The sequence below is a fragment of the Syzygium oleosum genome, unplaced genomic scaffold, assembly GCF_021117445.2.
Source record: "Syzygium oleosum isolate NSW1041296 unplaced genomic scaffold, Sole_v2.1 Sole_v2.16, whole genome shotgun sequence".
Taxonomy (NCBI): Eukaryota; Viridiplantae; Streptophyta; class Magnoliopsida; order Myrtales; family Myrtaceae; genus Syzygium; species Syzygium oleosum.
Window position 1 is genome coordinate 3,358,559 of NW_026607500.1, and position 15,754 is coordinate 3,374,312.

Consider the following 15,754-nt stretch of genomic DNA (forward strand, 5'->3'; position numbering starts at 1 on the left):
CTCCTCTCTCCTCAATTCCTGCTAAATAAACTATTCTCTTAACAATTTGGTGCTCTCGTCGACTCACACCTCCACCATGCCTGCAACTCGTTCTCAACAGGAGACCCAATTGCAAGCGGTGCAACAACTAGCCAACGAAACTGCTGGAGCTGTCGAACAATTACGACAATATCTCATTACCTCTATAGCCAATCAACTGACTGCCAAGAGCCTCATGACTCTCCTGGATAAACGTGACCAACGTCTCACCGCTATCTTCCGAACATAACCATCACCACCGCCGATCTCATCCAATCCTATGAAGTCCGGCATTCTCGGGAGTGGCCCTTTCATGCCCCGGACCCTCGAGCGCGTGGACATCTTTCCTTGGTCGTGGAATTGCGACATCCCATGACACGTCGCCGACCCATTCATTTTAACTTTCAATTAAACGCAAGCGGAAGCAATCATAAACCACCCAATCACAACAACAGGGATAGTCAAGAAAACATACCTCAACATATATAACATCATCAGCAATACATCGGGTTAACATATTACAAGTTCGCTATGCGGACCTTCCCAATTACAACCACAAAAGGTAGGGGATTAACCAAGCTCCTCTATCTACGAGGGCAACCTCAAAAGGTGTTTCCCCTCAAAACAGCCAGTTCCCATGAAACGCAACGCGTACTCATACCTGAGCACCTGAAAAATGGTTAACAACAATGAATGAGATAAATCTCAGTAAGTTAACGACCTAAGTCTCAGTTAGGAAGTCAACTCGCCTCGGGCGCTCCTAAACATGCAGCAACCTATCGATGGCAGATCAATAGCAAAGCAACCCCTGCTTTTCCTTAACTATAAACACGAGCAGGCTACCCAACCCAGCATAAATAAACATGCCATTAAACAATTGCAGGCATTCTTACCTTGCCTTGGCACACACGCTCTGCACGTTATAAACCATCATGTGCAATCATAATGCAACAAGCATATAATACAATCAGAATACACAACAACTTTCCCTTGCACAATGCATTCACACGAGTCCCGATTATAAGGTGAAATCGCTTCGGCCCGTCCCATACCGTGCCTCACAATTTCATCCTATAATCAGGCGCAATGCATTCATTCATGCACGTTGCATTCATAATAGTCAAGATTATTAAACGACCACTCAGGGCCACAACCGAACCCCCGCCGGTGTCTTCCGGCATAACCGGGCATCATCCCGCTCCATCGGGCAAGGCAACATCTGGAACCCCCGCCCAGACGGCATTCCATAAGGAGCATTGGTCCGGCCTCAACCGCGACACGACATCGTCTAGAACCCCCGTCTAGACGGCATCTGAACCCCCGCCAGGCATCGTCTAGAACCCCCGCCTAGACGGACTTTCATGTGACCATGCAAGCACACCAATCACTCAAGCCAGCTCTTTATCTTTGAATTTAGCCAATGCAACAGGGTATATGATGTGCTATTCTCTTATGCACAATGTCACATATTGCACTCACTTTTCGCACAAGGTCACACATTGCATCCCCAGATCCCCTCTGGGTGACAGGTTCCTTTATGTGATCACACGAGCACGACAAACACACAACTCATTTATATCTCAGCATTTAGCCAAATGCAAACGTGGTTTATGCTCACACAACAAATTACTGCAACTTCCACACATAAAAATGCGGTAATAAATTCACACGTGATCACATACATATAATTAAACCATCAAACTTTGCATACTTCCCAATTCAAACCTCCACACCCTATTTAGCTCATAAAAATTGACATACAAGCCCGACATCTCGGGATTTACTGTTCATATGTCCACAATTCCATCTTTAAAAATAGCAATACAATTCATTTAGTTATACAAGCTAATTTATATGGCAATTTCCAACATAGGCGTCACAATTCAAGCCTAAAATAATCACAATTTATTATTAAACTCTACACAAAAATATTAATATTTAAGTTCCGAAAATTAAGTTATTTAATAATAAAATAATCCGATAGCTTATCGTCAAATCCTCGATAGCCTATTGCATAATTGGCGATAACTTATCAATAAAATCTCGATAGCTTATCGCATAATTGGCGATAGCTTATCAATAAAACCTCGATAGCCTATCGCGTTATCTCGATAACTTATCGAGTCCACATATCGCGATAGCTTATCAACTAATCCTTAATTAATTAGCACTAAGCAAGATTAACTTAGTCTAATCAAACCCTAAGCAAGTTTAACGTACTAATCAAGGGATTAGAGCGTTAACTCACCCGCAAACGATTCCGACGACACGGGCGCGACGGCGGCGACAAGGGCTACGCGTAGCTCAGTCCGGAAACAACATGAGGTGGCGACGACGGCATGGACAGCAGCACCACAGCTTCTGTGGGCTGTTTTGGCTCGCGGTGAGGGCGAATCAGCGAGGAAACGGCTCGGACGGACGGCACACGGTGGTGGCTAGGCAAGGGCGGCTCACGGCGTGGCTTGGGGGCTGAGATGGGGGTGACCGGCGGCCAAAACAACAGCCAAAAGGGGCGGTGATGGTGGCGGAAAATGGTGAGGCCGAGAGGGAGAGGAAAACGTGAGAGAGAGAAGAGAGAGAGACAAATGAGAGAAAATGAAATAAAAAGCTAGTCAAAGTCTACCTCAAGCAAAATTACCATCTCGCCCTCCTCTCAACTTTCCATCCGACGGCCACGATTTAATCTTATCTTAAAATCGAAGGCCAAGATCAACTCTCACAAAAAATATCCAAGGGTAAAACGGGAATTAACCAAAAAGGGTAGGGCAAAATTGTCCAAAAATTGTGGCTTCTAAAGTGGGGGTGAAATGTCCAATATGCCCTTCCACTTTTATACTTAGCCTTCACAAAGTCCCAGGGGCAAAACGGTTATTTTCCACTTCCAGTCAAACTTTCGATTTTCTGACGAATCTAAACAAATCCGAAGCTAGCCACGCTAATAATAATGTCGTCCAATTAATTGTCATGACTTTCGAAATTTTCGATACCCAAACTCGGTCTCTAATTAATGGCTAAATCCAAATAAACGCGACTTGAGCATATCTCAAACTAACGGGCGGCTTTCGGGAAAATTCGTATATTCGACCCGTGGTCGATACTCAATCGAGTCACGTTTAAGTAGACTTGAACCATGATGACCTCGATTGTCATGTAATTGCGAGGATCAATCACTAGTTCCTAAGAACGCGATCGTTCGAAATAAGTTTAGGATCGTTCGCCAATATCATATTATGGCGAGACGAAATCACCCGCGTTCCAATTATATGATATTAGTAAATCGATCCGTGACCATCCTTGGATCGGTCTATACTGGCCCAAAGCATCACCTCAACAATCCTTATGGTCGAAAGTCAGTCCATGATTAAGTTCTTTCGTCGCGCGAATCTAATTCCCTAATTAGCTTTTCCCTAATGGTTAGTATCCCAAGAATGATCAGTTCTGGGCGAGATTTACTACAAGTGCATTAATGAAATCATGCATTTCATAGATCCCAAGTGGGTCGAAATTCGGAATGTCACAGGCCCATTGAAACCCACCCATACGGATGAATCACCACCGCCCACCTCATGCAATCCTATGACGTTCGGCATTCTCAGGAGTGGCCCACTGAAACCCACCCATACGGATGAGAGGCCAACCCAGCACCCGACACCACGTCTCATATTTCCGCGTTTCTCTTCGAGTGATCCGTCTGTTTGGCTTTTCAACGTAAGCCATTTTTTTCAATATTATCACACTCAGCCCGAGGATCGCCTACTGCTAGCGGCAATGCACCTCGATGCTCCCGCCGCGACTTGGTATCAAGGATTGGCAGCTGAAAATCTTTTGCCGGATTGGGATGCATTTACCCGTGCTATCCGTCATCGCTTTGGTCCCTCCGAATACGAAGATGCAACGGCCCTCCTTGCTAAGTTATCGCAAACGGGTTCCGTCCTTGATTACCAGGCCACCTTCGAAAATCTTTCTAGCAAGGTACATGGACTCTCACCAGCACACTTACGTAGTTTGTTTATTTCCGGCCTGCAACTCCGGGTGCGCATGGCCATCCAAGCTCACCGCCCAGTGGACTTGCACGATGCCTTCGCATTAGCACACATGTACGAGGCCCAGTTCAGCGAGCCGCGCAACCGGTTGTTTTCCCCACGCCCTTTCGCATCACCCCACTCGTCCGCATCTGCAACCGCACAACCACCGCTTCCACGGCTTCCTGTTAAACATATGTCCGCAGAAGAGATGCAAGTACGACGTGACAAAGGTCTATACTTCAACTGTGACGAAAAATTTGTCCGCGGGCATCGTTGTAAAGGGCGTCCGACCCTTTTATATTTAGAGGGCTTCGATGATTAGGACAACGTCTCGCTGCCAATCAAAAGTGAGGCCATCCAAACTACTCCACCTGAACCCGAAGTCAGCCTCAATGCTCTCCTGGGCCAACGTTCGGCCAAATCCATGCGCATGACAGGAATAGTGCGAGGTCAGTCGGTTCAAGTACTGGTTGATGGAGGAAGCACACATAACTTTCTCTCTACGCGCATGTCCAAGTTCCTTGCCCTACTGCTGTCGTCGATCACTCCATTCCAAGTGTTGGTAGGCAATGGTGATACCCTACGATGCACGGCCATATGTCACGATGTGCCCGTACTGCTTCAGACCCATTTATTTACCATGGACCAGTTTATTCTTGACCTGCAGGGCACTGATATTGTTTTGGGCGTCCAATGGCTAGAAACTTTGGGGCCAGTCGTAACAGACCATGCCAACATGACAATGGAATTCCAGCACCATGGCCAACCAGTGCGGCTGCAAGGTGACCCCTCTCTGCGCGCACTCTCGGTCTCATCCTCGGGCCTTTTCAAACTCATGGCTGCTGACGGCATAAGCGTAGGCTACATGTGCTTATCCGCCTCTTCATCAGACCAACCTCCAACAGACGTGGATGCTGACATTCCGCTGTCAGTACAAACCCTTCTTGCGAAGTACGACGACCTATTTGCCCAACCAACCGGCCTTCCACCGGCGCGTGATGTCGACCACCGCATTCCCCTCAAAACGGGCACTGAGGCGGTCAATGTTCGACCTTACCGTTATCCACACCTACTGTCGAATTCCTTGGACATATTGTTTCAGTGCACGGTGTCTCTGCTGAACCTGCCAAGCTTGAAGCGGTTCGAGGCTGGCCACTCCCAATAACGCCCAAGCAGGTTCGCGGCTTCTTGGGGTTGACCAGCTATGATTGTCGTTTCATCCGCCACTACGCGACGTTAGCCACACCCCTCACAGACCTCCTCACCAAGAACGAATTTGCATGGTGCGAACAAGCCGAGCACACCTTCAACTCCCCCAAGGAAGCTTTGAGTCATGCCCCGGTATTGGCACTACCTGATTTTTTCATTCCATTTGTTGTGGAGATTGATGCCAGCGGCGTAGGAATTGGCGTAGTATTGATGCAGTCTGAACACCCGCTGGCCTTCTACAGTCGCAAACTTTCTCCCATCATGCGCAGCAAGTCAACTTATATGCGTGAGTTGTTCGCAATACGGTCCACCATTCAGAAGTGGCGTCAATATCTGCTCAGCGCTCACTTCATTATCCGGACAGATCATAGGCCGCTGCACCATCTTCTTAAGCAAACCATCCAGACACCAGAACATCAGCAGTTCCTCTCAAAATTGGTCGGCTTTGACTACTCTATCGAGTATAAGCCGGGCAAGAAAAACGCAGCGGCAGATGTCCTGTCAAGGTTTTATGATGACGGTAACCAGGAGATCGCACTTTTGACGTTATCCTGTCCGTGAATACTGACCTTGACACCCTTCGTGCCGAGTTGCTGCTAAACCAACGTACAAAGAGCATCATTGACGACCTCCAGCGTGCACCTGACTCCCAGTTCGCGTGGTCTTACTCATCAGGTTTGCTCCGTCACCGTGGCCGCTTGTTCTTGCCGGCGGACTCCTCCCTTATGCCCTTCCTTCTGTCAGATTATCACTCCAGCTTACATGGTGGTCACTCTGGGGTACAACGGACCTTACAACGCATCTCTGTGCATTTTTAGAGGGACGGCATGCGCAAGGACATAGCCAAGTTCGTCCAAGCATGCGATGTTTGCCAAAAGTGCAAACCCACCAACCATCACCCCTACGGGTTACTTCAACCCATTGCTCCACCCGACTCATTATGGACCGATCTCTCTATGGATTTCATCACACATTTACCACCATCTACTCGGTATACGGCCATATTAGTGGTCGTTGATCATTTTTCCAAGGGGGCCCACCTCGCTTCTTTGCCATCACGTTACACTGCCACCAAGGTGGCCCAAGTTTTCTAGACTACAGTGGGAAAGCTACACGGCATACCTCACTCCATTATTTCCGACTGTGACCCCATTTTTCAAAGTGCCTTTTGGAAGGAGTTGTTTAAACTCCAGGGAACAAAGCTGCATTTCTTATCCGCTTACCACCCGCAATCGGACGGACAAACGGAGCGTGTCATTCACTGCATTGAACAGTTCCTTCGTTCATTTGTTCATGATCAACCCTCCAAGTGGTCCAAGATACTTAGCTGGGCAGAGTACCACTACAACACCACGTTCCAAGCTTCTACGAGTATGACGCCCTTTGAGGTGACATTCGGCAGAAAACCTCCCTCCCTCTTGGCCTATTGTGCAAGCACCAGTGCTGTCGAAGCAGTCGATCATGACTTGCGCTCATGTGATATAATCTTGTCTCAGTTACGTGCCAATTTATTCAAAGCTCAGGCGGTCATGAAAACCCAGGCAGATAAGCACCGCACTGATATTTCTTTCAAACCAGGCGACATGGTGCTTCTTCGTCTTCATCCTTATTGCCAGCTGTCGGCTCGCAAAGACTCAGCCCACAAGCTTGGACTTCGCTACTATGGTCCGTTCCCTGTGGAGGAGCGCGTGGGACAAGTGGCTTATCGACTTTCCTTGCCAGCTTCTAGTCGCATACACCCAGTTTTTCATTGTTCACTACTCAAACCGTATATGGCTTCACACTCCACTAGAGTGCACCCACTCCCAAAGGCAGTTGTTGATCACCAACCCATTCACAAGCCACTAGCAATTTTGGGTCAACGAGTTATTATGAAGGATTCTAAGCCGGTCTCACAAGTGTTAGTTCAGTGGTAGGACCTCGCGCCCGACGACTCCAGTTGGGAGGATGAGCACCTCTTGGATAATATTCGACTTGAGGATAAGTCGTCTCTCTGTGGGGGAAGGAATGTTACGTCCCAAGGATTGCAAGTATATTCACGGCGCAAGAACATGCCTAAACAAGGCTAAGGAGAATCGCATTCCATTTATGACGGGGATAGTAATAAGCATTAATAAGGATAGCTATCAATTAGTTTCTATCTATAAGAATAGCCATTAATTAGTTTCCATTTATAATTGATATCCATATGTGTACTCGGCTATTTAAAGGGCCATTAGATTACACTAAAGAGTAAGCAATTACAATTCTGTTCCTACCTCTCTTCCTTTTTTCCCCTCCTCTCTCCTCAATTCCTGCTAAATCAACTATTCTCTTAACAGTGTGTATACTTTCTTTTATCTCATTTTCTTGGTTTCCTCCTTCCTGTTTCTCATCTCAGGTTCGAAAGTTTCACTTGCCGTGATAATCTGTTTGTCTCACCGAGGCCTCTGAATCGAGCTTTTCGTGGATGTGTTTTTGGATAAGTTCTTGGTTGTAGTGTTCGTAGCGGGTTGTTTTCAAAATCTAAGTGGATGTAAATGTAGTGTGCGTTGATGATCAGGTCAAAAAGCAGGGGAAACAAGGTAATACCACGTAGCTCCAAGCTTAGCTTGATGCTAACTCCATGTTGCTTTTAGAATATAATTTTCCGATGTGGTTGATATTCTTGCCGCTATAGATGAATTGGCACCAGTCAAAACATCATGTACTTGACTAGTCTTATATTGTGTGGAAAATGAAGGAAGCGATTTGTACATCACATATTCTGTTTCAGGAATTTAATCTAGTAAATGGTCTGTAGTTTTTCTATTTCAAATTGTCTTTCGTTCTGTTAGTGGTCTTTTTAGGATGTGATATAGTTCCTGCAATACAGGTGATTTGTTCTTTCTTTGGATTGATTGATTGTCAACTTAGCTTGAGTTGCCCATATGAAATTGGGTTCATTAAATATGAGTTACAAAATGGGTTTGGCCTATAGTTCTTTATAAGTTATTTTTTGGGTCAAATTTATAAGTATTTCAATTTATAGGTTTTTTTTACATTTTTTTACTTTATTTACTAAATTTTTTATTATTTAATTTGCTTTTTAAATTTGATGTGGAGTTTTTATTCAAATAACATATACATGTAAAGAGCTTAAAGTGATTAAATGGGTAGGTATGAGTTTTCCCAAAATATTAATGTGTTCTAGTAATATAAGTCGGGTCGGGTATGAGTCACTATATTTGCATTGTATGAAAATGGGTCAAAAAGGATTAAATGGATCGATCCATATTCGACCCGACCTAAACCCGATCCGACCCACCCATTTGACGGGTCTACTTGAAGTTCACCTTTTGCATCTGGTGGCCTTTCTTTTGCACTCCAAGGCACTCCTACATCTCCTCATGGGGCACCTTCTCCCTATTCATAATAGTCCTAGGTTGGTGGAGTTTCCTTGATGTTAAGCTAGTTGACTTGTCAACTTGTTTTCTTCAAGTGACAGCTTTCACGGCCTGCTTCTCTTCCTTCGTTATTAAGGAAATTGACCGTCAACATGAAGACCAGCTTGGATTTTTCTTTTCAGCAACTTGCGGCTTCTAGAGGAGATAGACAGAGACGGTGCCTTTGCTTTTCTTCTTATTTAAGAGTCAAGGGCCGCATTTCCTTTGCCTGAGTCGGTTAAGACCAAAGTCCAATTAGGACTTTTCTTTCTCTCAGGTGTTGACTCCAACACTGCTCTCTCTCTCTCTCTCTCTCTCTCTCTCCCTCCCTCCGATCCTCCGACCAGCGATTTCTGCTTGTGGGAATGTTGCGGTTTTAGGGTTTCTGGCTCGTCATCACCTTCAATTTTTTGCATGATTTGAAAAGGTTCCGTCATTCCGATTGCTGAGAGTAAGTTCGTTCTTCGGTGCCGAGTGCGAGATGATATATTCCTTACGGTTTCGTTGACTTCCGTGGTGGTCTGTTCTGCTCGCGACTGTAGAGGGACATTGACATTGCATGCGCTTGTTTTTTTGCATTCGGTGCTTTGCGTGTCTGCGAGCTTGCTCTGTCATTCCAGGCTTTCGCTCGATTTGGCCTCTGAATTTGAAAATTGTTTTGAGTGGAGGTTGTTTCTGATAGAGTGACGTTTATGGAGCTATGGACTTGTGAAAAATCTGACTGGAGTGAGAGAATATCTGTTTATCTCCTGTTTGACGGTTCATGCTTATTTTCTCACCTGTCATGCCTTCCCGGAAGACAATTTACGCTTGTTATGGTTTGCTTGCTCAGAGTTTGGGACGAGGGGACCTTTACAGTCAGGGTCGAAATCACTCAGATCCACGCGTGAACGTTTTCCTGGTGAGAAGATTGTGTATTCATGAGCGCTGCTGGAGTGTATGCAGCATCTCCAATCGAGGTTCTTCACATGTTTTGCCTTCACGTCTGTGTTCTGGATCCGATTTATCTGACGGCGGTTATTTTTCCAGGTCCTTCACTTGAATCAGTTTGGGGATTGATCGCGAGAATGTGGCTGACTGGATCCATGGAGGGTCCAATGCCTTAGTATCATTTGTTTATCATCAGTCTTCGCTTCTGACATGCGTTTTCGCCTTCTTGAGAGAAAAAGGGAAACACACTCTTTATCTCGTGTGTGTCGTTTAGCTTGCTGATAGTTTTTTGTCCTCGTTCGTGTCAGAGATGTCGCGAATCTTTGCTGCTTCTAGGTAGGTGGATTCAATTGTTTTCTTTTGCAGTCTGTGGGTGAAATTGGTACCTATTGATGGATTTTTGATTGATATTCACGGTCCGACTTTTATACATTAGCAACAAACTAATGGAGTGCAACAAAGAGGAGGCTGTCAGGACAAAGGAAATTGCGGAAGTACGTATGCGAAGCAATCACTTTGCAGAGGCATTGCGCCTTGCACAGAAGGCCCAGCGTCTTTGTTGAATTAGTCAAAGTATTTGTTTGTTTTTTTTTTATAATAAAGCCTAGTTGGTTGTCCTAGTTTATAGGAATCTGTTGCAGCATGTTTGTTGCTGCACACACGTTCAGGATAGTGGGTAGATAGTTCAGCATAGTGGGTCAATTGTTGTGGCTATTTTTCTGGGATTTTCTGTTGGTGTATGGCCTATCTAAAAGGCTAAGTTGTTATTCAATTATGACGTATGAATGCAGTAAGCATTTTTTCATGGGTGTACACTCTCTTCTCTCTGACTCTCTTTTCTGTGTTTTTTCTTTGTGCTTGCAAAGCACAGCCAGCTTCTGCAACTTTTCTGTAACAGTGGTATCAGAGCCATTAAAGAAGGAAAAGTGAGTTAAAAACACGAGAGGAAAAAGTGAGAGTGAAAGGCAGTAGCCAAAAAGTGAGCTTGAGTTGAAAACACGTGAGGAAAGATTTTTTCTTGGTATCCAGTAGCGGTGATGGCTTCAGAAACCTTTGTCCAACTAGCTATTCCATGCTTTGATGGTCATTATGATCATTGGAGCATGCTAATGGAGAACTTCCTGAAATCCAAGGAAAATTGGGATGTTGTTATCTCTGGAGTTGCCGAACCAGAAGAAGGAGCTACGTTGACAGCAGCACAACGGACGGCTCTGGAAGCAGCAAGATTGAAAGATCTCAAGGCCAAAAACTACCTTTTTCAGGCCATTGACAGATCAATCTTGGAGACAATTCTCTATATGGATACCTCCAAGCACATATGGGATTCCATGAAGAAAAAATATCAAGGTACCGCAAGCGCAAAAAGGCAGCAACTTCAAATGCTTTGTGGAGAGTTTAAGTTACTAAGAATGAAGTCGGGAGAGTCAATTACCGATTTCTTCTCTCGGACAATGGCAATTGTCAATAAGATGCGGATTCCCGGCGATAAGACGGAGGATGTCACCATCGTTGAGAAGATTCTTTGATCTCTGACACCAAAGTTTAACTTTGTTGTCTGTTCTATACAAGAAGCCAAGGACATTGAAGAACTCTCAATTGATGATTTGCAAGGGTCGTTGTTGGTTCACGAACAAAATTTTCTTCAGCAAGAGCCGGAAGAGAAGGCATTGAAGGCAGCTACAGATCACTTTTCGTCAACAACAAGAACGAATAGTGGCAGAGGTAGAGGAAGGGGAACCAATGAACGTCGCAGTTTCAATCAAAAGCCTAATGGTCATTTTTCTCGTGATGCTCAAGGTGGAGGACAAGGACATGGAGGTCAGCACTCAACTGTTTTCAAACCAAGGTCAGCAGACAAATCTAGAGTAGAGTGTTTTAGATGCCATAGGTATGGACATTACAAATCTGAATGTCGTACCAATTTAAATACACAAAGCATGGAAAGGATTAATTTTGTGGAAGAAAAAGAAGAAGCAGTGTCTCTCCTAATGGTGTGTCAAGAAACGGAGAAAATTTCATCGAACCTGTGGTATATTGACACCGGTTGCAGCAACCATATGTGTGGAGACAAGAAGGCATTCTCTGCATTAAATGAGTCGTTTCGCACCTCAGTCAAATTTGGAGACGACTCGACTGTGTCAGTCAAGGGTAAAGGGACAGTTGCAATTGTTTCTAAAGGAACCTCGGTTCAGATGATCAAAGAGGTGTTTTATGTTCCTGAGTTAAAGACCAACCTTCTAAGTGTTGGACAATTGCAAGAGAAGGGATATGAAATTACACTCAAAGGAGGTGTTTGCAAAATCCATGATGAGAAACAGTATCTGATTGCTCAAGTTAATATGACTGCCAATCAGATGTTCCCGCTGCATCTTCATGGCACCTCTCACTCATGTTTCTCTGCAAGATTGAAGGATAAAGCATGGTTATGGCATTTCAGATACGGACACCTCAACTTTGGTGGGTTGCGGACGTTACATCATAAGAAGATGGTGGAGGGACTTCCCCAATCATGGCGTAGTCCGAAATATGTGAAGAGTGTGTTGTTAGCAAACAACACTGAGATCATTTCCAAAAGGCAAAGCATGGAGAGCCAAGAAGCACCTCGAACTTGTCCATTCAGATATTTGCGGACCAATTTCCCCAATGGCCAATGGAGGTAAACGATATATCATTACCTTCATTGACGATTTTAGTCGGAAGGTTTGGGCTTACTTTTTGCAAGAAAAATCTGAAGCCTTTGAAGCCTTCAAGAGCTTCAAAACTCTTGTTGAAAAAGAGAGTGAAAATCCAATCAAAGTTCTCCGCACAGATCGTGGTGGCGAATATATTTCAACTGAGTTCGCGGATTTTTGTGTGGAGCATGGGATTAAAAGCCAACTCACTGCAGCTTATTCACCGCAATAGAACGGTGTCTGCGAAAGGAAGAACCGCACTATTCTGAATATTGTGCAAAGCCTCTTGACGTCAAGTGGAGTTCCAAAAAGCTTCTGGCCGGAGGCAGTCAATTGGAGTGTTCATCTTTTGAATAGAAGTCCCACTCTCGCTATTTTAAATAAGACACCTGAAGAAGCTTGGAGCGAGAGAAGACCCGCAGTTGATTACTTCAGAATTTTTGGGTGTCTTTCATATGTCCATGTTCCTGACCAGAAGAGGAAGAAGCTAGAAGATAAAGCAGAAAAATGTATTTTTCTTGGCATTAGTGATCATTCAAAAGCCTACAAACTTTATGATCCTATAACCAAGAAAATTACCATTAGCCGTGATGTGATCTTTGATGAAGAGAAATTCTGGTCATGGAGCAAGAAGAATGGTGGTGATTGTGGTGAACAAATTCCAGCAAACTTTGAAGATGATACTAAGCTGGAAAAGCAGCCCTCTACGAGTCAAGTCATCACAGAAAATGCTGAAAATTCAGCAGTTGCCGCAGCATCTGAAGAATGACCACAATGCATCCGACGGAGGCCAGCATGGATGGAAGATAATGAAGTGTCGAGAGTTGAGCAAACCGAAGACCCACTGATCCATTTTGCTTTGTTTGCAGATAGTGACCCAACTACTTTTGATGAAGCAGTACAAAATAAAAAATGGAGAGTTGCAATGGATGCAGAGATCAAAGCAATTGAGAAGAATGGTACGTGGGAATTGACAGATCTTCCCGAAGGGCAAAAGACAATCGGAGTCAAGTGGGTATACAAGACGAAAATGAACAAGAATGGTGAGATTGAAAAGTATAAGGCGCGCTTGGTGGCAAAAGGTTACAAGCAGGAATTTGGAGTGGCTTACAAAGAGGTGTTTGCGCCAGTTGCGAGACTCGATACAATCCGATTAGCGATTGCGCTAGCAGCATAGAATTCATGGTTCATCTATCAGTTAGATGTGAAGTCGGCGTTCTTACATGGTGATGTTCAAGAACAGGTATTTGTTCATCAACCTTCTGGATATGTCAAGCCGGGTAATGAACATAAAGTCTATAAATTGAAAAAGGCTTTATATGGGTTGAAGCAAGCTCCAAAAGCTTGGTACAATAGGATTGATGCTTATTTTTTGAAGGATGGATTTACAAAATGTCCATATGAGCATACGCTATTTATCAAGATTGGTAATGGTGGAAAATTGCTTCTAGTGTGTTTGTACGTGGATGATCTTATCTTCACAGGGAATGATAGTGTCATGATTGACACATTTAAGAAATCTATGATGGAGGAATTTGACATGACTGATCTTGGGTTGATGCATTATTTTCTGGGCATTGAGATAAATCAATCTGAAGCTGGAATTTTTCTATCTCAAAAGAAATATGTTCAAGAGATTTTAGAAAAATTTCAGATGACGCATTGCAATTCGGTAACCATGCCAACTGAGGTTGGATTGAAGTTGTCGAAGGATCCTGATGGAAGAAAGGTAAATAGCACCTTCTACAAGCAAATCGTGGGGAGTTTAATGTATTTAACAGCTACAAGGCCAGATATCATGCATCCTATGAGCCTTATTAGCAGGTACATGGAGAATCCAACTGAAAAACATTTGCAAGCTGCAAAGCGAATTCTTTGCTACTTGAGAGGGACTGCAATTTTTTGCAGGAGTGAAGATCAACTTGCTAATTTGTTCACCAAGTCTCTCAAATTATTTGCATATCATAAGCTAAGAAAGCTTCTTGGTGTTTGTTCGTTGGAAGCTGCAGGTTAAGGGAGGGCTGGTTCTAGTCCTTTTAAACTGATTGTTTGCAACATCAGTTTAAGGGAGGGTGTTGAATTAGTCAAAGTATTTGTTTGTTTTTTTTTATAATAAAGCCTAGTTGGTTGTCCTAGTTTATAGGAATCTGTTGCAGCATGTTTGTTGCTGCACACACGTTCAGGATATTGGGTAGATAGTTCAGCATAGTGGGTCAATTGTTGTGGCTACTTTTCTGGGATTTTCTGTTGGTGTATGGCCTGTCTAAAAGGCTAAGTTGTTATTCAATTATGACGTATGAATGCAGTAAGCATTTTTTCACAGGTGTACACTCTCTTCTCTCTGACTCTCTTTTCTGTGTTTTTTCTTTGTGGTTGCAAAGCACAGCCATCTTCTGCAACTTTTCTGTAACAGTCTTTTCCCGGAGCTTGAGAACCTATCCCAAATGCTGGCTGTTTGCGAGATTCATTGTTCTGCACAGACCAGAGTTTCTGGATCTGAGCATGATTGGTATGCAATCATACAGGTTGAAGAGTCTGCTGATGATACAACTATCAGGAAGCAGTACAGGAAGTTTGCTTTGTTACTTCATCCAGATAAAAATAAATTTACTGGTGCTGAGGCAGCTTTCAAGCTGATTGTTGAAGCGAATAGGGTGTGAACAAACCAGATGCAGCGAAAATTATATGACAGAATGTTTAGGAATTCAGAGCGGCCACAGAAGCCAGATCCTCCACCAACTCGGCACTCTGGTGGCAGGAGAAAAAAAGGAATCCGAAACAAATCAGAGAGCCCTCCTAATTCACAATTTCCAAGTTCAAACGCTGATCAGCAGGAGCAGCAGCAGACTTTCTGGACCAGATAACCCATATGGTTAATTTTGATTTTGATTTTATTATTTAAGAAGGTTGTTTTTTGAGAAAAATAGCTTTTATATTATGGATATTAGAAATCCTATTTATAGGATTTATTCCACCTCCCCCATATGATATTTATATATCCAGGTGTTTCGCCGGTTTTTACTCCGTTGAAAATCTTTCATCGAACGTTGCGTTTCGGATTTTAATAAGGGATACCAGGGTCCTGAATCAAGCTTGGACATAGAATGTCAAATGCGTTTATTAATCCCAATTTAGATCTTACACCCTGACTTGATACGATGCTAGACTCGACAATACTAACAATGAAACGACAACCTGCAAATGTTGAAGTTAAGCTATGTCGGAATCTAATCAACGACACAACTTCAAAGTACGCCAGAATTTAATCAATGACGTAGCTTAAGAGAATATGGCTGGAATCTAATCAACAGTTATACTCTAAGCACAACGCCGGAATTTAATCAACGAGGCTGAACTGGTGGCACAACATTGGAATTTAATCAACAATGCTGAACCTGATAAAGACCCTCGTCGGAATTGAATCTATGACAAAGAATCTGAAAGCTATGATTAAACTACTCCTAATGCGTTAAGGATAAAGACTAGATAAAAGATG

At 43.8% G+C, this 15,754-nt stretch overlaps 1 protein-coding gene across 5 annotated transcripts; it reads left to right on the forward strand.

Moving 5' to 3' along the window:
- The first annotated feature begins 8,857 nt into the window (after positions 1-8,857).
- LOC115694584 (uncharacterized) lies at positions 8,858-15,243 on the forward strand. 5 transcript variants are annotated; one of them, XM_056318687.1, is made up of 5 exons: positions 8,858-8,933; positions 9,489-9,557; positions 9,686-9,922; positions 10,023-10,138; positions 14,671-15,243. In XM_056318687.1, the coding sequence occupies exons 3-5, from the start codon at positions 9,897-9,899 to the stop codon at positions 14,916-14,918; spliced, it is 390 nt and encodes a 129-aa protein (XP_056174662.1). In that variant the 5' UTR covers positions 8,858-8,933; positions 9,489-9,557; positions 9,686-9,896; the 3' UTR covers positions 14,919-15,243. The 5 variants fall into 5 exon arrangements, with proteins under 5 accessions (XP_056174662.1, XP_056174660.1, XP_056174664.1 ...); XM_056318689.1 differs by having other exon boundaries at positions 8,906-8,933; positions 9,489-9,593; XM_056318685.1 differs by having other exon boundaries at positions 8,879-9,111; positions 9,489-9,922.
- Positions 15,244-15,754: the final 511 nt, after the last annotated feature.